General features: G+C 39.0%; 1 protein-coding gene across 2 annotated transcripts in view; it reads right to left on the bottom strand.

Annotated features, from left to right (window-relative positions):
* RPS6KA5 (ribosomal protein S6 kinase, 90kDa, polypeptide 5) overlaps positions 1-26,106 on the bottom strand; it is a 199,765-nt gene that overhangs the window by 57,363 nt on the left and 116,296 nt on the right. For both annotated transcript variants that reach the window (XM_011949415.1, XM_011949416.1), the window contains exons 4-5: positions 20,359-20,474; positions 16,005-16,112 (exon numbers count right to left, since the gene is read on the bottom strand). In XM_011949415.1, coding sequence (XP_011804805.1) covers positions 16,005-16,112; positions 20,359-20,474 — 224 coding nt within the window. The remainder of the gene's footprint in view (positions 1-16,004; positions 16,113-20,358; positions 20,475-26,106) is intronic.

The following is a 26,106-nucleotide window of genomic DNA, read 5'->3' as shown; positions in this document are numbered from 1 at the left end:
AGGCATGTATCTTTTTTATTTTCTTTCTTTTCTTGTTTTTTTGGAGACAAGGTCTCATTCTATCATCCAGGCTGGAGTGCAGTGGTGTGATCACAGCTCACTGTAGTTTTGACCTCCCAGGCTCAAGTGATCCTCTTGCCTCAGCCTCCCAAGTAGCTGGGCTCATGATACCATGCCTGGCTAATTTTTGTACTTTTTGTAGAGAGATGCAGTTTCGCTATGTTGTCCAGGCTGGTCTCAAGCTCCTGAGCTCAAGTGATCCACCCGCCTCAGACTCTTAAAGTGCTTGGATACAGGTATGAGATACCACTCAAAGAAAAGGTGACAATAAATATTAGAATAACAATAAAAATACTATATATAAGAACTTGTGGGATGCAGCTAGAGCTATTTTTAAAAATTCACAGTTTTATTTTAAAAAGATTAAATATTAGTGAGCTAGATGTCCAAATTAAAAGCTTAGAAAAAGAATATGAAAGAAGTTTATAGAAAGTAAAATGTACAAAATAATAAACTTCATCAAAGAAAGCAAAAAAAATGGAAGGCTTGACAAAAGCTCTCTCTTACAAAAGACTAATAAAAGGGACACTTCTAACAAAGGATCAAGAAAAGTAACATATGAATAATATCAGTAATTTAAAAGAAAACATTACTATAGTTACAGAGGTTTTTAAAAGTAAGGAAATTCTGAAGAAACTGATGTCAAAGAATTTAAAAAGATAATACAATTTTCTATAAAAATGTAACATTCAAGAAGACATAAAAACTCTAAATATACTTGTAAGTATTTTAAAAATTAAATCAGTATTTGAAAAGCTACTTGTACTCACTTAAAATGAAAAAAAGAAAAAAAAAAAAAAGGAAAAAAACATACTGGCAGATTTGAAAGTGAATCCACACAAACCTTTAGTGGAAATGTATCTTTATCTTACATAAACCATTCCAAATCCATTTCATGGTGCTAGGACAACCTTGATACTAAAATGTGACAAATGCAATTTTATACAGGAAAATTATAGGTCAACTTAGAAAATAAAATCCTAAGTAAAATATTAGCAAATAAAATCCAGCAATGTATAAAAAATATACATCACGGAAAGTTAAGGTTGTTCCAGGAATTGAAAGATGGTCTAACACTGAAAAAGAAAACAAAAATCTATTCATATAATTCACATCATTATGTGGTTAAAGAGAAAAACCATAAGAATTTCCCTATAACAATAAACTCTTAGATACCAAAAATATAATTTACCTACCAAAAACCTACAGCAAATACCATACTAAATGACTAAAACACATGTTCTTTAATGTAAAAAACACATATACATATAAAACTTGGTAGACAAAGCAATAAAACCAAGCCAAACTCAAACAAAATAATCATCCCCAAACACACAGAAACTAAAAAGTGTGAGAAATGAAAAGAAACAAAGCCATTATTACAAATAGTGGTTCTGACTTTTTTCTTTTCAATGTAGTCATCTATACAAAAATCCAAGTCAATCTAAATTTGTGCACCTAATAAGAATTCAATGTTTTATGTATAAAGTCAACAACATTCCTATGCTCTGGCAAGAAAAACATAACTATTCCAGTTTTTAAAGATAATTTTTACAATTGAAACAAAAAGTATAAATAGAAATAAGTCTAATAATATATGTATAAAATATTACAGATAATAGTACAAAATATTTTTGAAAGACATAAAAAACAACTAAATAAATGGGAAGATTTGAACATTCACTGATGCAAATTCATTGATTGGAGAGGTCAATATCCAAAAATTGTAGTTTCTTCCAAATTAATTTACATATTAGATCCCACAATTCATGTGGAGGAACACAAAAAGCAAAGAATAGACAGTGAAGAGGAAGGAGGAAGGTCAGGGGAAAGGAGAGGGAGGTAGGGTAAGGGTGAAGAGGAAAAAGACCTCACCTTTTCAGAATCAAGACTTAACTATAAAGTGACAGGCTTTTTTTCTTTTTCTTTTTTGAGATAAAGTCTTGCTCTGTTGTCTAGGTTGGAGTGCAGTGGCATGATCGCAGCTCATTGCAACCTCAAATTCCTGGGTTCAAGTGAACCTCCTGCCTCAGCTTCCCGAGTAGCTGGGACTAAAGGCATGCACCAACACACTCAGCTAATTTTTCAAATATTTTGTAGAGATGAAGTCTTGCTATATTGCCCAGGCTGGCCTTGAACTCCTGGCCTCAAGTGATCCTCCTGCCTCAGCCTCCCAAAGTGCTGAGATTACAGGTGTGAGTCACCACTCCTGGCCAGCCAGATGTTTTAAGATATTTTGGTTCTGATGCAGGGTGAGGCAAATAGACAAATGGAATTCAGTGAAGAGCCTAAAAACAGACTCATAAGTATGCATGGGAACTTAGTTATACGACAGAAGTTGCATTTAAATAAGCAGAGAAAAGATTAACTGACTAGTCAACAAATACTTAAAAGGTAATTGGGTTATCTATATTAAAAATATAAAGTAATTCCACCTGATTTTATACCCTAAATGTAAGACCTAAAATTGTAAAACTCCTACAAGAAAATACATGGGTAAAGCTTCATGACATTGAATCTGGCAATGATTTCTTAGATATGACACCAAAAGCACAGGCAACAAAAGCAAAAATAGACAAATGGGACTACATCAAACTTAAAAACTTCTGAAAATCAAAGGAAACAAACAGAATGAAAGGCAACCTGCAAATGGGAGAAAATATTTGCAAATCATACATCTGATAAGGAGTTAATATCTAGAATATACAAAGAACACCAGAAAACAACAAAACCCACAAATAACCTGATTTTCAAATGAGCAAAGGACTCTAACAGACATTTCTCCAAAGAAAACATACAAATGGTTAATAGCATATGAAAAGATGCTCAACGTCACTAATGATTAGAGATAAACGCAAATCAGAATAACAATGAGATTTCAACTTACACTCATTAGGATAGCCACTATAAAAACAAAGACACCATTATTTTGGTGTTAGCAAAGATATGGAGAATCTGGAACTTTTTAGCACTGCTGGTGAGAATGTACAATGGTGCAGCTGCTATGGAAAATAGTATGAATGTTCCTCAAAAAATTAAAAGTGGAATTACCATATGATCTAGCAATTCCCCTAGTGGGTATATATCCAAAAGAATTGAAGGCAGGCTCTTGAAGAAATATTTGCACAACCACATTCACTGTATTATTCACAATAGCCAAGAGGTGGGAGCAACCCAAATGTCCATCAGCAGGTAAATGAATAAACAAAATGTGGCATATAAATACCATGGAATATTATTCAGCCTTAATAAAGAAGGAAATCTTGTCACATGCTATAGCATGAATGAACCTTGAGAACACTATGCTAAGTGAAATAGTCACAAAAATAAAATAAATACTGTACAACTCCACTGACATGGGATATCGTAAGTAGTCCAACTCATAGAAACAGAAAGTAGAATGGTGGCTGCCAGGGGTTGGAGAAAGGGGAAAAGGTATAGAGTTTCAATTTTGCAAGATGAAAAAGTGCTAGAGATCTGTTATACAACAAAATGAGCATTATTAAAGCTGCTGAACCATACACTTACAAACAGTTAAGATAGTAATTTTTGTGTTTTTTTAACCATAATTAAAATGTTTTTTAATTAAAAAAATAAGCTTTAAAAGAAAAGATTAGTACATAGGATATTAAAATGCTAAATGACAAAAATATCATTAAACAAAATTAAAAACAAGTTAAAATTTTAGAAAAGAAATTTACAAAACATATAGTTATAAAGGGTTGGTATCTATAATACTTAAAGAATTCCAACAAATCAATAACATCAGGGGAAAAATGCAACACTGTGATAGAGAAAACAGAAAAACCAAAATGTACCTCAGTAGGAGAAAAGAGAGACTGGATACCTAATATAAAGGATTATTATACAACAGTTAAAATAAATGAAACACCCCATTTATCAACTTGGATAAATTTCAAGAATAGGTCAAATAAAAAACAATTTGCAATAGAATATGTCATATACGTACATGTAAAAAACATACATAATATATATTGTTAATGGATACGCACACCTGAAGTAAGGGTACTAAAACACAATTAAATTTAATCCACCACATACTCTTTACCCGTACCAGTGCAGCTACACGTTGTTGGAGAAAACCGTACAATCAGGTTGGCCAATTTCATTCATTCATTCATTCATTCACTCACTCATTCATTCATTCATTCACTCATTTGAGACAGGGTTTCATTCTGTCACCCCGGCTGGAGTGCAGTGGCAGGATCTTGGCTCACAGCACCCTCCCCGCCTCCCAGATTCAAGTGATCCTCCCAGCTCAGCCTCCCAAGTAGCTAGGAATACAGGCATGTGCTACCATGCTCGGCTAATTTTTTAATTTTTTATAGGAACAAGGTCTCACTGTGTTGCCCAGACTAGTCTCAAACTCCTGGGCTCAAGCGATCCTCCTACCTCGGCCTCCCAAAGTGCTGGGATAATAGGCATGAGCCCAGCCAATTTCACTTTAAATTCATGACCAGGAATCTCACGTGGGTCTTAATAGTACTCCACAAACACATTCATTTCCCTAATCTGTTCACTCTCCCACATTGTTAGTTGGTTATTTTACATCATCTCCTTTCTCCTAAAATCTCGATGTGTCCATTCCCCTCCTTACACTCAGTGAGAAAACAGAAGACCATCTATAAGCTGCCAGTACATACCACTTAACCTCCAACCACGTGTGCCTAGTAACTCAACTTTCCTCAGTTTCTAAGCATGAACTGACCATGCTACTGATTAAGCACTAGTAGCATGATCACACACAAACTCACTTATGCGTTTGATGTTATCCTTCTCAAGGACAGTGTTCCTGCAATTTCCCACTTTATCTGCTGTATTATTATAGGAGGTAGATATCAGGGTTTGGGTGGTAGATATTAGTATATCTACCCCACTTCCTTTTCAGGACTATTCTAACTAGTGTATGACATCTGTAATTTCTCCCATCTTAGGGGAAAAAACCCTCTTTTGACCTCACTTCATCCTCTGCTATGCTCTTCACAGATTTTCACTATTCCTTTTAACAGAAAACCCCAAGTTGTCTACATATGTGGATGACAATAAGGCTACTGGTATTCTCTTTCCTAAGGTTAACTCTGAGTCAGTCAATGCTCAATCTTCAGTCCCCATCTTATTTAACCTAACAATAGCATATGACAGTTAATCATTTTCATCCTTGAAACATTTTTTCACTTGTCTTCTGAAACAACCCACATTGTTTTCCAAATTCATAGATCCAGACCAGACTTCTCTTCCAAATCCCAGACTCATATAGCCCACTGCTTAACATCTCTGCTGTGTGTCTAATAAATGTCCCAAACTTAACCTGTCCAACTGAACTTCTCTCCCCACCCCAGATATCTCCCCATCAGCAGCCTACCCCATATTAGTTGATGGCAATTTCATCCTTCCAGCTGTTCTGGCCAAAAACCTTGAGGCCACACTAGATTTCTTCTGAATTCTCATACCCCACATCTAACTCATCAAAAAATTCCATTAGATCTAATGCCAAAATAGTCCTAAAATCTGCTACTCCACAGTTTAGACCAGTTCCATCTCTTGCTGGGATTACTGCAACAGTTTTCTATCTGGACTTCATGTTTCCACACTTGTCCCACTACAGGATTATCACAGTTATCAACCAGAATTATTCTTCCAAAATAGGAGATAGCTACTCTTCTACTCAAAACTACCCAATGGCTCCCCATTTTGTGCAGAGAAGAAGCCATAGTCCTTACAATGATCATCAATGTCCTGAGTGATCTGTACAATCCTTCTTCCATATGATCACCTCCACGTCCTTTCCTACTACCGTAACTCTCACTCATTCTGTATGCCTACAATAGCCTCTAACCCTCACTCATTCCATAATCCCATCTTAAAGGGCCTTAATACTGGCTGATCCCTCTACCTAGAAATCTCCTTCCTGAGATATCTACATGGCTCACTCTCACTTCCTTCATGTCTCTATTGCACTATCACCTTGGTGAGGCCTTTTCTGACCACCTGATTTCAAAGTGTAGCCACCCTATTCCCTATTCCTAATATACTTGTCTTGCAACTTACCACTATTTAACATACTACAGAAATACTTATTTGTTACTGTCTGCCTCCCTGTGTAAAGGAAGAATTTGTGTCCACTTTGCTCATTCATTACAAGATCTCAACACTGAGACAGAACAGTGCCTGGATCACAGGAGATGTTCAATCAATATTCACTGAATCAATGGAAAAAAAATATAAAATTTCCATAACTGAAAATGTGAACAGTGGGCACATAAACTCAGTTATATGATTTTCTATTTTTATTGTTTTATAGCATAACATTTTAAAGAGAAATTTGGAAAATATAAACATTTATTATTCACACTTACGCATTCTTATTATTCTAGGATATCTTTTGCTAAATTCCCTTATGGGCTTTAAAGTCCCTGACACTCAGCATAGTTTTGAATAATTTTAATTCTTTCTTAGAAAATAGATAAAAATAAACTGTGACTGCTAAATACAGTTATCAAGTAGATTTAAAAATACATATTTAACATTATTTGAACAAATGGAATATATAATACTTGGAAGTTTCTGTGAAAATAATCTCATTTCAAAAGTTGTCCCTGTTGTTCTGTGTTGTTACTCACATTGAATCTACCTTTAAAAAAATCATATTATGAATAAACTTTACTACAGTCAAAAATTTCTGCCATAAGAATAATTATAAAGGGATCTGTGAAGCAGACAGTTGGTAGGCAATCCCTGTTTACCCCCAATCCTTTGGAGGGGAATCAAAGGTCTGCTCAGATATCTGGGGGAAGAAAACTCACTAATGAATGGCTCAAGCTAATGCGTTAGCATCTGAATATTGTGTAACAGTGTTTTAGGAGAGGAAGAACTGGGGCAACAGGGTAACACTTTGGTTTCTAGGTCTCCTATTTTCCCAACACCTCCAACTCAATGTTTACCTTGAAATAACTAAATTATCTTAGAGTCACTGATTTTGGCAAATGACTGATAGGGCTTATTATCAGAGACCAAATAGATTTTCAGGACACACGCAAATAAAAAAAACCATGACTACATGTCAACACAAATCAATCAGGAAGGGAGACAGAGGTAACTAAAAAGCTGGTTTAGGGTTAGGTTATCTGATTCTCAATGCAAACATGCTCTTTATGGAACCCGACCCTTACCCACACATCTTGAGATATGTACATTAAAAGAGCAGAAACTTGAAAGTGGCATGATTAGCTAGGCATTTATTAGAGAAAGATGTAATTTAAAACTTTCTTGCATGTAAAAAAATAAAGAGAGTAATTTTAAATTCTCAATGGTATATTTTAATTTTGCTCACAGTAATCTGAAATGTAAACAGTACTTCTCAAAAATAGAACGGATATAGTGCTTTACACTTTAAAATGTACTTTCACAAGCGTTAATTCATTGTGTCTGTATGACAATCTTATAAATTAGGTATGATAAATATTATTTTACAGATGATGAAATTAAGATTCAGAGAGGTTAACGACTAAGTAACTTGCCTCATGTCCCAAAGCTAGGAAATAGAGAACCAGAAAAATATCCCCCTAACTAAAATGCCTCTTACATTGTTCAAAGAATTAATCAATAAATAACATTATCTGAATTGAGCAAGGTTAGATTTTTCTACTTCTGGAAAGAGAAAAATAGTCGTAAATCCAGAGTCTTTTCCCTTTAAGTACAGATACTCTGTACTGTTCAGTCAACACATTATTTTTCTTAACTGAACCTTATGGTTGTATTTATCCACCTGGGGATTCATGTTAATGATCTGTTTTGAAAATTTTCAAATGCTCACTGTTAAATTATAAAAACAGAATGCATATACCATATTTAAGCATAAACATGAATGTGTCCTTTCTGACATTATTTGCTTATAAATATGAACAGACATAATTTTGAAGCTATTATCACTTTACCAACACTTTTTTTTAACTGTCTTTAAAGTCACCAACATTAAAATCAAATATCCAATAACTACCAAATTCTCTGATTTGAAGTTAGAACTCAACAAATGTTTGTAAAACTGTACTACCAAAAAAATTCTATGGAAGATATATATTAGCCTGTATGTAATCTAGGCTGCAAACCATTATCTATAAATAATTATATGGGCTGGGCATGGTGGCTCATGCCTATAATCCCAGCACTTTGGGTAAGCAAGGCAGGCGGATTGTTTGAGAGTCTGAGGTGGAAGGATGGCTTGACCCTAGGAGGCAGAGGTTGCAGTGAGCCAAGATCTTGCCACCCTGGGTGACAGACCAAGACCCCATCTTAAAAAAAAAAACAAAAAACAAACAAACAAACAAACCAAAGAAACAAAAAACCCATAAATAATTATATGACTATTTGACAAATATCTCTAGAATACAGGCTCAGGAGGTTAAGGAATTTGTTATATTCACCATTATATTTCTAGGGTCTAGTGCAATACCTGGCAATGGTAAGTACTCCAAAGTTTTTTGAATTACTAATATATATACAGAGATAAGTATAATATCATGAGCAGAAACATCAAACATACATAAAAAGCAAATTCCTGAAGATTAAATATATTTCCCAGACCAAATGAGGCTAGAATTTATAATATAAAATTGTGATATACTGACAGAGAAGCAGATTTTGGTGGAAGATCACTTCCGTTTTGAAAATGTTTAGTTTGAGGAGCCTGTGAAAGAGTCAAGTGGAGATACAACATTCACATATTTGGGTCTTGAGCCCAGAAGAAAAGGTTGGCCAAGAGAAGGCTGGGAATGAGCAGCATGTAAAAAGAGTACAGCATAAAAAGGGACGAGTACCTAGGACTGAGCTTTTAGGGGAATCCTCAGGTAGAAGACGAAAAGCCTACAAAAGGCAGTGAGAGACAGAAGGAAAGTCAGGTGGGTGCTGTGTCACAGAGCCAAGTTGAGACGTGATTTCCAGTTCAATACTACCAGGCAGTCAAGTAAGGTAACTAAAAAGTATTCATATGCACATCAATGGTAACATTGGCAAGAACAGCCTCAGTAGATGGTGGTGGGGGGGGGGGCAAGGGGGTACAAGCAGAATTCGAATTGATAAGGGAGTAAGGGACTTGTGAGTAAATAAAGACAAATACTGACAAAGGAGAACAATGAGACAATAGCTAGGCAGGAATATAGTATTCTGAGATATTTTTTCCTTTTTATTTATCAGTCCATTCATCTCCCCATTTTAAAAATTTTAAGACAGAAAAACTATGTATGCTTAAACAGTAACAGAAATGGTCAAAGAGGAAGAGGTTAAAGAGAAGAGAAGGCAGACAGAGTGTATCAGTCCATTCTCACACTGCTGATAAAGACATATCTGAGACTGGGCAATTCACAAAACAAAGAGGTTTAATAGACTCACAGTTCCACATGGCTGGGGAGGTCTTGCAATCATGGTGGAAGGAAAGGAGGAGCAAGTGACATCTTACATGGATGGCAGCAAGTAAAGAGAGAGAAAACTTGTGCAGGAAAACTTCTGTTTTTAAAATGGTCAGATCTCGTAAGACTTATTCACTATCATGAAAACAGCATGGGAAAAACGTGCCCCCATGATTCAATTACCTTCCACACCAGGTCCATCCCACAACATGCAGGAATTCAAGATGAGATTTGGGTGGGGACACAGCCAAACCATATCATTCCTCCCCTGGCCCCTCCCAAATCTCATGTCCTCACATTTCAAAACCAATCATGCCTTCCCATCAGTCCCCCAAAGTCTTAACTCATTTCAGCATTAACTCAAAAGTCCACAGTCTAAAGTCTCATCTGAGACAAGGCAAGTCCCTTCCATCTACGAGCCTCTAAAATCAAAAGCAAGTTATTACTTCTTAGATACAACAGGAGTACAGGCATTGGTTAAATACAGCCATTCCAAACGGGAGAAACTAGCCAAAACAAAGGGGCTACAGGCCCCACGCAAGTCCAAAATCCAGCAGGGAAGTCAAATCTTAAAGCTCCAAAATGATCTTCTTTGATTCCATGTCTCACATCCAGGTCACGCTGATGCAAGAGGTAGGCTCCCATGGCCTTGGGCAGCTCCACCCCGTGGCTTTGCAGGGTATAGTCTCCCTCCTGGCTGCTTTCACAGCATTGAGTGTCTGTGGCTTTTCCAGGCGCACGGGGCAAGCTGTCAGAGGATCTACCATTCTGAGTGTTTCACGTGTCCATGTGAAGAGATCACCAAACAGGCTTTGTGTGAGCAACATGGCTATTTATTTCACCTGGGTGCAGGCGGGCTGAGTCCGAAAAAGGAGTCAGCAAAGGGCGGTGGGATTATCATTGGTTCTTACAGGTGTTGGCATAGGCAGTGAAGTTAACAGCAATGTTTTGGGGGCAGGGGGTGAAGCTCACCAAGTACATTCTCAAGGGTGGGGAGAATTAAAAAGAAACTTCTTAAGGGTGGGGGAGATTATAAAGAACCTTCTTAAGGGTGGGGGAAAGGCTGGGTGCGGTGGCTCAAGCCTGTAATCCCAGCACTTTGGGAGGCCGAGACGGGCGGATCACGAGGTCAGGAGATCGAGACCATCCTGGCGAACATGGTGAAACCCCGTCTCCACTAAAAAACACAAAAAACTAGCCGGGCGAGGTGGTGGGCGCCTATAGTCCCAGCTACTCGGGAGGCTGAGGCAGGAGAATGGTGTGAACCCGGGAGACGGAGCTTGCAGTGAGCTGAAATCCGGCCACTGCACTCCAGCCTGGGCGACAGAGCTAGACTCCGTCTCAAGAAAAAAAAAAAAAAAAGGGGGGGGGGGGGGGGGGAAATTACAAAGTACATGGATCTGTTAGGGTGGGGCAGAAACAAATCACAATGGTGGAATGTCATCAGTTAAGCTATTTTCACTTCTGTGGATCTTCAGTTGCTTCAGGCCATCTGGATGTATACATGCAGGTTGCTGGGGATATGATGGCTTAGGTTGGGCTCAGAGGCCTGACACTGAGGTTTAAAGGACAGTGGCCCTCTTCTCACAGCTCCACTAGGCAGTGCCCCAGTAGGAACTCTGTGTGGGGGATCGGACTTCACATTTCGCTTTTGCACTGCCCCAGCAAAGGCTCTCCATGAGGGCTCCATTCCTGCAGCAAACTTCTGCCTGGGCATCCAAGTGTTTCCACATATCCTTTGAAATCTAGGTGGAGGTTCCCAAACCTCAATTCTTGACTTCTGTGCACCCATAGGCTCACCACCACATGGAAGCTGCCAAGGCCTGGGGCTTCCATCCTCTGAAGCACCAGCCTGAGCTGTACCTTGGCTCCTTTTAGTCATGGTTGTAGCAGTTAGGAAGCAGGGCACCAAGTCCCTAGATTGCACACAGCAGAGGGGCCCTGTCCCTGGCCCACAAAACCATTTTTTCCTCCTAGACCTCCAGGCCTATGATGGGAGGGGCTGCCACAAAGGTCTCTGGCATGCCCTGGAGCCATTTTCCCCCTTGTTATGGTGATTAACATCCAGCTCCTTCTTACTTATGTAAATTTCTGCAGCTGGCTTGAATTTCTCCTCAGAAAACAAGATTTTCTTTTCTAATGCATTATCAGGCTACAAATTTTCCAAACTTTTATGCTCTGTTTTCCCTTTTAAAACTGAGTATCTTTAATAGCACCCAAGTCATCTCTTGAATGTTTTGCTGCTTAGATACCCTAAATCACCTCTCTCAAGTTCAAAGTTCCAAAAATCTCTAGGGCAGGGGCAAAATATCACCAGTCTCTTTGCTAAAACATTACAAGAGTTACCTTTGCTCCACTTTCCAACAAGTTCCTTATCTCCATCTGAGACCACCTCAGGCTGTTTCATTGTCCATATCATTATCAGCATTTTGGTCAAAACCATTCAATAAGGCTCTAGGAAGTTTCAAACTTTCCCACATTTTCCTGTCTTCTTCCGAGCCCTCCAAACTGTACCAACATCTGCCTGTTACCCAATTCCAAAGTCACTTCCACATTTTCAGGTATCTTTTCAGCAGCACCCCACCCATGGTACCAATTTACTGTATTAGTCCATTCTCATACTGCTGATAAAGATATATCCGAGACTAGGCAATTTACAAAAGAAAGAGTTTTAATGGACTTACAGTTCCATGTGGATGGGGGAGGTCTTACAATCATGGTGGAAGGCAAGAAGGAGCAAGTCATGTCTTACGTGGATGGCAGCAGGCAAAGAGAGAGAAAGAACTTGTTGCAGGGAAACTCCGTTTTTAAAACCATCAGGTCTCGTGAGACTTATTCACTACCACAAGAATAGCATGGGAAAAACTTGCCCCCATGATTCAATTACCTCCCACCAGGTCCCTCCCACAACATATGGGAATTCAAGATGAGATTTGGGTGGGGACACAGCCAAACCATATCATAAAGATAGACATTTAACCTGGAAACCAAAGAGGCAGAGTAGTGATGGGGCAGAAAGAACGTTGTACCAAAAAATATGATATTTTGATATCAGTTGGGGCTGACATGTGAAACCAAAAAGGAATGCGAGCTAATCAAAACAGAAATGGTTTCATGGGAATATTTTTAAGGTACAAAGGGTCTAGATAAAGAAACTTCCTAAACAGGTGCTGGGTGGAATCAGAAGAGCAAAGAACAATCAGATCAAGTTTCAGAGGACTCAGCAAAGGAAAATTTCTACCTGAGCACTGAGAGTTAAACTTGAAGTCGGGCATGATAGTATGTCCTCTAGGGCTAAGAGAAAGAATGAGCAAGCAGTCTAAGGATCAAAGAGATATGCAACCCTTACAGCTTAATAGTAATGTTAAACTATTAACATAACCTAGAGCGAGGCTGTGTTCAGTAAATAAGGGCATCTATTAATTACTCTACTTCAGCTTGAACTGTACTATTTCATTTTTGCACCCAAACCACTAAGTGCTCAAAGATGATGGTATTTGACTGGATCCCCATCATCCCTTTGAAGGGTGGTTGTTGACACAACTAGCAGAAAACTCTTCTCTTGTGAAGAGTGACCTGGCTGATTCAGTCACACAGCATTTCTGACTAATGCTTATTACTGTATTAAGACCTAGCAACTCGGCCGGGCGCGGTGGCTCAAGCCTGTAATCCCAGCACTTTGGGAGGCCGAGACGGGTGGATCACGAGGTCAGGAGATCGAGACCATCCTGGGTTACACGGTGAAACCCCGTCTCTACTAAAAAATACAAAAACTAGCCGGGCGAGATGGCGGGCGCCTGTAGTCCCAGCTACTCGGGAGGCTGAGGCAGGAGAATGGCGTAAACCTGGGAGGCGGAGCTTGCAGTGAGCCGAGATCGCGCCACTGCACTCCAGCCTGGGCGACAGAGCTACACTCCGTCTCCAAAAAAAAAAACCTAGCAACTCTGGTCAACTTTGATTTTTATTTGTTTGTTTACTTTTGGGTCCTAATATTTTGCTGTTCCCCAGGGCCAAAGTCTGTTTCTATCTATTGCCAAATGATCTGCCACGCATACCTATAAACAGAGGATTCATTAGGTGATTCTTTTCATGAGTGTACCATCAGAACCTAGCCTACCATCTAGCACATGGGCCCCTAACCCCCAGGCCATGGACCAGTACCAGTCAGTGGCCTGTTAGGAACCAGGGCGCACAGCAGGAGGTGAGCAGCAGACAAGCATTGCCACCTGAGCTCTGCCTCCTGTCAGATCAGTAGTGGCATTAGATTCTCCTAGGAGTGCCAAACTTATTGTGAAGTGTGCATGCAAGGGATCTAGACTGCACATTCCTTATGAGAATCTAATGATAAATGTAATGTGCTTGAATCATCCCATAACCACACCCCCCTCCTGGTCTTTGGGAAAACTGTCTCCCAGAAACCAGTCCCTGGTGCCAAAAAAGCTGGGGACTGCTGATCTAGCACATAGAAAGCCCTCAACAAACATCAATGGAATGAGCAAATAAAAGTGATAATCAAATCTCTCTATGCAGGGGGAGTTTTACACATTTACAAACCAAGGACCCCTTGGGCAGTCTGTTGAAGCCTATGGACCCCTTCTCAAAATAATATTTAAAAATATATAGCATTATAGAGGAAATTAATTATAGTGAAATACAGTTACAAAATTATTTTTTTAAATTGTGACATCATCACAAACATGCTTCTGTGACACAGGGTGGGCTTGCCAAGCCCTAGGCTTCTCTGCAGAGAGATCTGGCTGGGCCAGCTCAGTGGCAAAACTACTGACGACATCTAGAGAGTTTTTGTTCTTGGTTTCTCAGAGAAAACTCCTCCGAACTCCTGCTTGGGAAGCCACTGTGCTCAGAGTGAAGTGGTAGAAAGCAGCTGAGGGAGTTTGCACAGTTCGATGTGTCCATTTTCACCATACCTGTCATTTTCTGTATGGCATCCTCATCCTTAGCTGTGCCCATTGTCCCTGAATGCACAGACCTTTTCGGTCTTCCCTTAGGGTGAGGAAGGCACAGCTGCTCATGTCAACAGGGGCAGAGATAGAATCAAGGGGTTACCTGTTTCTTACACAGACTTACAATCAGTCCTCCTGGGTCCTGCATCACCTGCATTCCTACTTCGAGGGGTACCTGCTGCCTCCAATTCTTGAACCTTTTTAGGGGGTCAGAAGTACAGACAGCCTGCTAAATTTTAGGCTTTCCATGTTACTGTCATCCATCTTCTAAAAGGTAGTTGCTATTTTCTCTTTTGAGTGCATGTCTATCTTATCCCTTTCCTTTTATTCTTGTGGGATGTATTAAGGAGGCAACAGTAAACAGATTTAATCTGCTACAATTTGCTGAAGTCGCCACTAAAATTTTTCCAAAGTCATAAAAAGTTTTAAAAATCAAATTTACAAGTAAATGCCTCAAAATTCATCTATTTTATAACTATGATATTTGTATCAAAGATGATCAATTTACTGTAATAACTATAGCTTCATGAAGGTAGAGATCATTTCCACTTCACTTATTATTGTATTGTCCAGTACCCAGCATAGTAGAGGTGATCAGCAAATATTTATTGTATAAGTAAACTGAATGAATATAGATGTGATTAAAAAATTAGGACCTTGAATTTTTATAATTTCAGCACTTATCTCACTCACCTAGGATTGCTTAAGCAATACTACCAAAAACCAATCAGAAATAGATATACCTAATTTGGAATCCAAGAATGATGTATTTTATAACAACAAAGTCCTTCACTACAAACATTTTACTATGATTCCATATTCTATACCAACAATTTCCTGGATGGAAATGAAATTGACATTCAAATTTACTTAGTTATCTTGAATAACTAGTAGCGCAGAAACAAACGTAACTTCTATTACAACCATTATATAAACAGTATTTAATTACAACTAATAGATGTACAATTTTAAGTGTCATTAAATGCATTTGAAATATTAAACAAATTCTAATTAATACTGAAAATTAAAGTCCTCCAAATGTAAAATCTGCACATTAGCCACCACATTTTAATTCATGTTGAGCAAAAACCAGAAATATTATTTAAAAATTGGGTCTAGTAGATCTGTCATTCTTGTCAAGAGAATTCAAAGGGCCTTCATAGCATGTCCTACTTTGTTATCACAATGTAAACAGTATGTACTTTATGATTCTTTATTGGCCACTATCAAAGTCATAATTCTCCTGAAGGGCCAAAAGTGTTATTTAATTTTTGAGTTATATTTTATATGTTTTATGGGGAAAGTTAAATGCATAGTGTCTTTTTTAAAAAAAAAAATAAATAAATAGAAATTCTGATATATCCATCATGGTTTACCGTGATTTTAGCAGGACAGCTCCGTATTAATTTTAAACTAAAAATCTCTACATTTTTCATGGACAAACCTGCACGGAAGTTCAGAATTCATATGGCAGTTTTCTGCTAAATGTTTATTCTACAGTTTTCATCCTTGTTTACATTCAGTTATTACTAACTTCAAATTAAAATATCATACTCACTTCATCAGCCACAAACTCCTTACTCAGACCAAAATCTGTCAGCACTACATGGCCATTAGAATCAAGTAGAATATTCTCAAGCTTAATGTCACGATATATAATCCCCAACTGCAAAAAGAAAGAAATAAAATTTTAAAATAATTTACAAAAAATGAATTAAGACAATCTTTCTTGTCTACCTTTTTATTTTTTTTAAAGGCATTTCCCTCCTCAGGATCCTGTGATGGCTCTTGGTGACTGGTCAGGGCAAATGGAAATTCTTTTATCTGCTGCGTTCCCTGGACGTCTCCAACCTACTTCTTTGTTCTCCTCATGCACAGGGTCTATCTCGTTAGGTCAACTTCTTTAGGGTCTCCCTCTTGACTAGTGCTTCTTCATGTCTCTATTCTTCCTATTTCACTCTCACTCTAGATGACCTTCAGGTGCCTTTGCAGCCAATTCTTGTCCATCACTTCCTAATGGCTTCAGAAGAATTTCCTGACTAACCGGATCCCCTGGTCATTTCCTTGTGTTTCATCCTACAACACCTATGTTTACATTGTACTTACCTATACATGACTGATATTTTCTAGGTACTTCCTGTTTGTCTTTATATACCTATACTCTAACTCTGCTATTCACTTTTTATGTATTTATCAGGTATTTATGCAGCACATCATGTATAAAATAGGAAAATGTATAAAATAGGAAATTCATAAAGAATTGCTGATTAACAGGCTCTTAAACATACAGGTTGAAGATCATAGGTTAATCTTACTCAAACTTTAGTTTTTTGTTTTTTGGTTTTTTTTTTTGAGATAGGGTCTCACTCTGTCACTCAGGCTGGAGTGCAGTGGCGTGGTCTTAGCTCACTGCAACTTCAAACTTCTGGGTTAAAGCTATCCTCCCACCTCAGCCTCCAGAGTAGCTGGGATTACAGGTGTGAGCCACTGCATTAGGCTCAAACTTTAGTTCTAAATAAGCAAAGAAAATCAATTAAGTAACATTTATAGATCCCTCTGTTTTACTTTGCATTTATAAAACTTACTTATTTGTAAGTTCTATAGCAAAACACTTCAGCTATATAACAAATAAATCTATCCAACTCATATAAGAGGTGCTTGATCTGCACAAATTGTTTCATGTTTTCAGTTATGTCAGGCTGAATTAAATGTTTCTAAACTTAGAAACATTGCTTTCTTCAATGCTAAGAATATGAGAAAGTTCTTAATAATCTCTTAAAATGGAAATCAAAATCACATACAGAAAAACACTAAGGGGCAGGCACAGTGGCTCATGCCTGTAACCCTAGTACTTTGGAAGGCTGAGGCAGGAGGGTTACTTAAATCCAGGAGTTCAAGACCAGCCTGGGCAACACAGTGAGACCCATCTCTACAAAAAATTTTTTAAATTAGCTGCGTCGGGAGCAATGACTCCCCGCCTGTAATCTCAACATTTTGGGAGGCCAAGGTGGGCAGATCATCTGAGGTCGAGAGTTCGAGACCAGCCTGACCAACATATAGAAACCCTGACTCTACTAAAAATACAAAATTAGCCAGGCGTGATGGCACATGCCTGTAATCCCAGCTACTTGGGAGGCTGAGGCAGGAGAATCACTTGAACCCGGGAGGCGGAGGTTGCAGTGAGCCGAAATAGTGCCACTGCACTTCAGCCTGGGCAACAAGAGCAAAACTCCGCCTAAAAAAAAAAAAAAAAAAATTAGCTGGGTGTGGTGGCACACATGTAGTCCTAGAGCTACTCGGGAAGCAGAGGCAGCAGGATCACTTCAGCTCAGGGTGTTTGAGGCCACAGTGACCTATGATAGCATTCCAGCCTGAGCAACAAAGCGAGACCCTATGTCTATGTTTAGATCCTACATCTCTATTTTTAAAAAAACGGAACCAAAAAGGGACAAGCACTGGTGGCCCATGCCTGTAATTCCAGCACTTTGGGAAGTCAAGATGGGAGGATCACTTGCGCTCAGGAATTTGAAACTAGCCTGGGCAGCATGGCAAAACTCTGTCTCTACAAAAAATACAAAAATTAGCCAGGTGTGGTGGTGCATGCCTGTTGTCCCAGCTACTCAGGAGGCTGAGGTGGGAGGATCACCTCAGCCCAGCAGGTTGAGGCTGCGGTGAGCTGTGATCATGCCACTGCACTCTAGCCTGGGCAATGGAGTGAGACCCTGAATCAACACAACACAACACAACAAAACACAAAAGTACTAGGTAATTTTCCTCTAAGAGTCTCAGTGCTCTACAAGACAGGAAAGAAAATGTCTAGAGCTTATATTGAACAGACATTGACTTGGAGCATTATACGCATCTAACAACCAGGAGATGCTTTTTCCTTAAAAACAACGTCTTTGGAAAATATTTTAGGAACAAATAATTTACTATCTGCGTCAGCTTATCACTCGCAAGTAAACATCCATTTTTGCCTCTTCCTGTGAAACCCAATGTTAGTAGCTTTATCAAGATTAACATTGCTGGCTTTGCGTTATATTTATTTGTATCTTTTTAGGGTAGTAAGATTAGGAGATTAACCGAGATTTCATTTGCTGTATTACTCTCATTCCGTATCAATTACAGTTATATCCAACATTCATTGTTATATTTACTTCTGTGTTTGACAATGAGCAAGTTTCACATAAATTAAAAACTGGATTTTTGGACAAGCACAGTGGCTCACACCTGTAATCCAACAATTTGGGAGGCTGAGGCGGGCAGATTGCTTGAGTCTAGTTCAACATCAACCCAGGCAACATGGCAAAATCTCATCTCTATAAAAATTACAAAAATTAGCTGGGTGTGGTGGCACATGCCTGTGGTCCCAGCTCCTCGGGAGGTTGACATGAGAGGATCACCTGAGCCTGGGAAGGTGGAGGCTTCAGTAAGTCGAGATTGCACCACTACATTGGACTTTCTAGCTTACTCACTTGAGCTATTCATTTTGTTTCTTACTCATATTTATGATGATTTCTACCATCATTTTTATATTATAAACTAATTGTCCTAAATCATAAATTTCAAAGGTCTTTCTTTGCAGCGTATTCCTGGGTCCAACAGTTTCTTGTATGAAAATGTCTTATCTTATATCCCACAAAAATCATCTTAAAGCTTGTTACCGTATCAAGAATTCTATCAAAAGAAGTCCAAGTGTCTGTTCCGCTACCTCAGTTCGAGGGCCTACTTGACTGTACCTTGTTCCCCTTCCTCTCCATTGTGCTGCCACCCTGCTCCCCAATCCCCTATTGCCAAAGGTTTCTTTCCCTCCTTGTTCTCATACATTTTTCATTTAGTCTCCCTAAGATTCCTACCCTTGAACCATCTCCCTTCACCTGGCAGGTCTTGTTTCTGCTCTGGGCTGGATCTGCCCTTTTCCTGATCTCTTTTTTTCTGACATCTTACCATCATTTACTCTCACAGCCTCACCCATCTGTTACCTCCACCTTACTGCCTGCCCCTTTAGAAATGTCATCCTTCATCCTTCCTTTTTCCTTCAATTCTCTCCTTTCTTTTCTATGCTCCATAATCAGCACTTCAATCTCTATCTTAAACTAGTGTAGGACCTGAATACAACATGACAAGGAAGAGTGGCTTCATGATGTACCTGAATTGTCCTAATTTAAAAATTACTTGAGTACTTTCTGTCTCTGAGGAAAAACACAAGCCTAGTCTACATAATGACTGCTTCTACAATGTTTCCTTATTAAGTAAAACAAAAAACGGAGTGAAAATTTCTTGGCTCAAGATTAATGGTATCTGCAATAACATTTCTTAAAGTTTAAACTGATTCTTACAGTTTGAATAGGGTCACAGACATGAATTCATGAGTTCATGAACAAGAGTTCATCCTACCTGGGGACAATGGAGGAGAAAGGGGGTGGGAGCAAGGGACGGTGTCAGGGACAAAACAAATGGAAAAGAAAGCCAGAGTGCGAGAGTGGGAAACAACCCTTATTCTCCAACCTCATCAGGGCACACCCCGAAGGTTTACAGGCAGAGTCTGCAATGCAGTGAATTACAATGAAGGAAATACATATTATGACTGATGGTTTCATTTTATTGGTTATTTTAATAATTAAAGGTTTTTATCTTAATGATACTTTGTAACAAATAAGCATTAGGATTTTTCAGGAAAAAGGCCAAAAACTGCTTAGGTTCTTTTCAATCTCCATCACAGCAAGTACAATTGGAAGGTAGATTTTTTTCAAACGGAATTATGAAATTGAGAAAATTGGTAATGTTCTGTTAAGTGTGCTTTCATAATCTCCACTAAGACAATATCACGTAAAAACACGAGCTCTTCTAGCTCCATTATTACCTTAGTTAACAAACTTCAAAAAAGAAACTTGAAAAATCAAGTGTCTTACCTTGTGGAGATGTTCGAGGGCAAGCACAATCTCTCCAACATAAATCTGCACCTCGTGCTCTGTGAAACGCTCTCTTTGAGAAAGATGAGTAAAAAGTTCTCCACCATTTATATAATCTAAAAATGAAATATATTTTTCTTTCTTAAACTTGTATTCATAAATGAAAAGCAGTGTTTCCTTTTAATCACTTTGGATTTATCATAAGGCACTGATTTTAAAATACTGCTATTTATACAATTTAGCATATAGTTTCATGTAGATTTCTAGATTCAGATAGCAATACAGTTTCACAAAAAACGATTACCTTAAATATATTCATATGAGTTTGCAGAGTATTGCCATTAAAACTATTGCTAAAATCTGCATATATTTAAATATTTTTTTCAAATACAGCATATCAGAAACCTCTGCCATCACCATATAATGCATACTTAACCTACTCTGGAGTACCAAAACATCAGCCACCGCAATAACCAAAACCAAAACAAAACACAAAGTCCCATCCTTTCATTTGTAATAATTGCCAGTCACCTGTAAACAGATTCCCTATTTTCCAGAATTGTCTACGTGCACTTCCAAAAATTTATATTAGGTAATAGACACCCTTTTATTTAGCCCAAAAGTATAAGTATTACAACTTGGTCAAATCAAAGACTCTAAAAGTAGAAGATTCCTATTTCCCTTTCAATTTTCTCTGTTTATCCCAAGGGGGATAATGAAATAGGTGACCAAAAGGCTACATTAAGAGATAAATAAGGGAGCTGGTTAATTTTTTAAAAAACCAAAATAGTTATGTTGACACATGGCTGTAGTAAGATATTTCTTCATAAACTCAGAACTTATTTATTATTCATTATTTTAGGTAACAACTATACAAATTAATATTAGAAACTGCTCAAAATCCTATAGAATAAACTTTTTGCCAAATAAATGTTGCAAAAAAGCTTTATAGTTTCATCAGAAGCCACTGATACATTAACACACAGTATTTGTGTGTGAGAAACTATTAACAACTAGAAAAGTCACAAACGCAATTTAAAGCTTTTCTCCTGAAAAATCTGAAAAGCGTATATCCCAAGTATATTCACTTGTTGAGTTTACCACAATTTGATAAAAGAATGAAATTCTTCATGAACTCACAAATTTTTCTTTTACTTTATCCATTTAACTTCAAATTCCAAAAAGCAGGTACAACAGAATTAAAGAACTCTAATAGCTAGTTGTTTTGCAATGCATTTTACAAACCCCATGTCAGCAAAAACCATTTCCCTTCTCAGGCTTCTGTATTTTACCAAGGAGTTTTAATTATATCTGAACACAAAACTAATTATTAAAAAAGTACAAAGGAACACAGGATTCCTGCAAATTAATAATGAACTTTTTTCCTACCTTACTTATTTACTTAAAAACCCAATACTCCTGTTTATGCATAAATGGTTTCCATAGTCAGTCATGATACAGAAAGAAACATGCATATATCAACTGACAAACTCCTACATAGCCCTGAATGTCCAATTCAATGATCTCATCTTCTATGGCCACTCCAGCAGAGTTGATTACTTTCTTCTATGTTACCATTATACTTAAGACTTCCAGCACTGCAATTGTTTATTTGCATACTTACTTTCTCTGCTAAAGTAAGGATTAATATATTCATCACTATTTACTCATCATAGTGCCTGCACGCAGTAAGCACAAAATAGATGTTTATGGTATTAACAATTGAACACAAATTCTTAATACTAGAATATATTATAAACAGGGTCTCTGAACAAAACCACTCTGAAACTTAAGAGGCCAGTCTACTATTTAAAAAATCTAATGTACTCCTGTTTCAAATGCAACATGGCATAGTTAAAAGAAACAGGGCTTTGTAATTGATGGACCCGAACGAGACAATGACTCCACAGCTGTCCTTCTTTAAGCAAATTAAGTCTCTCTGAGCTTCAGTTCTTTATCTATAAAACAGGAATAACAACTACTTATGAATTATTGTTACTTGGGACAAGGTGCTTTATTTTCCACTTACTAGGAGATTACAAAAAAGTAACCATAAATTTAAGGAGACATACCTCAAATATCAAGTGTCCTACTTCCTACTCTTGAGATCGATTGACTTGACATCATAAAATAAGTTATTTTATTTTGAGGGGGCAGTTATGGGTTGTATACTTTATAAGTTGAACAGCAAACTCTATGAACTTGGGAATGCATGGGGGATGCGGTGGTGAGCATAGCTGCCTTCAATCCACGAACAGGCAATGTCTTTCCATTTATTTAGGTCTTCTTCCATTCTTTCAACAATGTTTTGTAGTTTTCAGAGTATACGTTTCTGTACTTCTTTTGTTAAATTTATTCCCAAATATTTTATTCCTGTTGATCCTAAAGTAAATGGTTTTAACTTCATTTTCAGATTGTTTATTCCAAATGTATAGAAATATAATTGATTTTTGCATGTTGATCTTACATACTGCAATTTTGCTACACTTATATATTAGTTCGACTAGTTTCTGAGTAGATTCCTTAGGACTTTCTATTTATAAGATGTCATCTTTAGATAAGAGTTTATCTTCTTCCTTTCCAAACTGAAGGCCTTTTGTGTCCTTTTCTTGCCTATAATGTTGAATAAAGTGGGAAAGTGGATATTCTGTCCATGTTCCTGATATTATGGGGAAAGCATTTAGTCTTTAACCATTAAGCATTATGTTGGCTTTTGGTTTTTCCACAGATGCCTTTATCAGGTTAAGAAGTTCACATCCGGCCGGGCGCGGTGGCTCATGCCTGTAATCCCAGCACTTTGGGAGGCCTAGATGGGCAGATCACGAGGTCAGGAGATCAAGACCATCCTGGCTAACATGGTGAAACCCTGTCTCTACTAAAAATACAAAAAATTAGCCGGGCGTGGTGGCAGGCGCCTGTAGTCCCAGCTACTGGGAAGCTGAGGTAGGAGAATGGCGTAAACTTGGGAAGCGGAGCTTGTAGTGGGCCAAGATAGCGCCACTGCACTCCAGCCTGGGCAAGAGCGAGAATCCGTCTCAAAAAAAAAAAAAAAGAAGTTCACATCCATTCCTACTTTGTTGAGCATTATCATGAAGGAGTTGAATTTTGGCAAATACTGTTTTTCTACATCTATTGGGAGGGTCATATGCTTTGTGTTCTTTATTCTGCTGATATGGTATATTAAACTGACTGACTTATGGTTGGTAAACCAATTTTACACTACTGGGATAGATTCCACTTGGCCATGGAATATAATTATTTTTGGCACTGGATTTGGTTTGATAGAATGTTGTTGAGAATTCTGCATTTATATTCATAAGAAATAATGATCTGGGCCTGCCATGGTGGCTCATGTCTGTAATCCCAGCACTTTGGGAGGCTAAGACGGGAGGATCACTTGAGGTCAGGAGTTTGAGACTAGCCTGGCCAACATGGTGAAACCCCGTCTCTACTAAAAATACAAAATTAGCCAGGCATGGTGGTGCACACTTGTAATCCCAGCTCGGGAGGCTGAGGCAGGAGAATTGCTTGAACCAGGAGGTGGAGGTTGCAGTTGGCCAACTGCACTGCAGCCTGGGCCACAGAGAGACTCAGTCTCAAAGAGAAAAAAAAAAGGAGAGAGAGAGAGAGATAATGGTCTGTAGTTGATACCCCACACGCTAAATATAAACCTGTAGGAAGGCTGGGCCCGGTGGCTCACGCCCATAATCCCAGCACTTTGGGAGGACAAGGCGGGCGGATCATGAGGTCAGGAGATTGAGACCATCCTGGCTAACATGGTGAAACCCCGTCTCCACTAAAAATACAAAACAAAATCAGCCGGGCGTGGTGGCGGGTGCCTGTAGTCCCACCTACTCGGGAGGCTGAGGCAGAAGAATGGTGTGAACCCCTGAAGCAGAGCTTGCAGTGAGCCAAGATGCGCCACTGCACTCCAGCCTGGGCAACAGAGACTCAGTCTCAACAACAACAAAAAACCAGTAGGAGGGTTTCCAAGATGGCCGAATAGGAACAGCTCAAGTCTACAGCTCACAACGTGAGTGACGCAGAAGACGGGTGATTTCTGCATTTTCAACTGAGGTACTGGGTTCATCTCACTGGGGCATGTTGGACAGTGGGTGCAGCACACTGAGTGTGAGCCCAAGCAGGGTGAAGCATCGCCTCACCTAGGAAGCGCAAGGGGTCAGGGAATTCCCTTTCCTAGCCAAGCAAAACAGTGACAGACGTCACCTGGAAAATCGAGTCACTCCCACCCTAATACTGAGCTTTTCCGATAGTCTTAGCGAACGGCACACCAGGAGATTATATCCCATGCCTGGCTCAGAGGGTTCCATGCCCACGGAGCCTCACTCTTTGCTAGCACAGGCAGTCTGAGATCGTACTGCAAGGCAGCACTGAGGCTGGGGGAGGGGCGCCCGCCATTGCCGAGGCTTGAGTAGGTAAACAAAGCGGCTGGGGAAGCTCCAACTGGGTGGCCCCCCCCAGCTCAAGGAGGCCTGCCTGCCTCTGTAGACTCCACCTCTGGGGCAGGGCATAGCCGAAAAAAGGCAGCAGAAACCTCTGGAGACTTAAACGTCCCTGTCTGACAGCTTTGAAGAGAGTAGTGGTTCTCCCAGCACGGAGCTTGAGATCTGAGAACAGACAGACTGCCTCTCCTCAAGTGGGTCCCTGACCCCCAAGTAGCCTAACTGAGAGGCAACCCCCAGTAGGGGCAGACTAACACTTCACACGGCTGGATACCCCTGAGAGGAAACTTCCAGAGGAACCATCAGGCAGCAAAATTTTCTGTTCAGCAATATTTGCTGTTCTGCAGCCTTCGCTGCTGATACCCAGGCAAACAGGGTCTGGAGTGGACCTCCAGCAAACTCCAACAGACCTGCAGCTGAGGGTCCTGACTGTTAGCAGGAAAACTAACAAACAGAAAGGACATCCACACCAAAACCCCATCTGTATGTCACCATCATCAAAGACCAAAGGTAGATAAAATCACAAAAATGGGGGAAAAACAGAGCAGAAAAACTGAAAATTCTAAAAATCAGAGCGCCTCTTCTCCTCCAAAGAAATGCAGCTCCTCACCAGCAATGGAACAAAATTGGACGGAGAATGACTTTGACAAGTTGAGAGAAGAAGGCTTCAGATGATCAAACTTCTCCCAGCTAAAGGAGGAAGTTCGAACCCATGGCAAAGAAGTTAAAAACCTTGAAAAAAGATTAGACAAATGGCTAACTAGAATAACCAATGTAGAGAAGTCCTTAAAGGACCTGATGGAGCTGAAAACCATGGCACAAGAACTACGTGACAAATGCACAAGCTTCAGTAGCCGATTCAATCAACTGGAAGAAAGGGTATCAGTGATGGAAGATCAAATGAATGAAATGAAGCAAGAAGAGAAGTTTAAAGAAAAAATAAAAAGAAACGAACAAAGCCTCCAAGAAATATGGGACTATGTGAAAAGACCATATCTACGTCTGATTGGTGTACCCGAAAGTGATGGGGAGAATGGAAACAAGTTGGAAAACACTCTTCAGGATATTATACAGGAGAACTTCCCCAACCTAGCAAGGCAGACCAACATTCAAATTCACGAAATACAGAGAATGCCACAAAGATACTCCTTAAGAAGAGCAACTCCAAGACACATAATTGTCAGATTCACGGAAGTTGAAGGAAAAAATGTTAAGGGCAGCCAGAGAGAAAGGTCGGGTTACCCACAAAGGGAAGCCCATCAGACTAACAGCTGATCTCTCAGCA

The sequence above is a fragment of the Colobus angolensis genome, unplaced genomic scaffold, assembly GCF_000951035.1.
Source record: "Colobus angolensis palliatus isolate OR3802 unplaced genomic scaffold, Cang.pa_1.0 Scaffold3, whole genome shotgun sequence".
In the NCBI taxonomy this organism is placed as follows: Eukaryota; Metazoa; Chordata; class Mammalia; order Primates; family Cercopithecidae; genus Colobus; species Colobus angolensis.
This window is presented reverse-complemented; position numbering and strand designations above follow the sequence as displayed.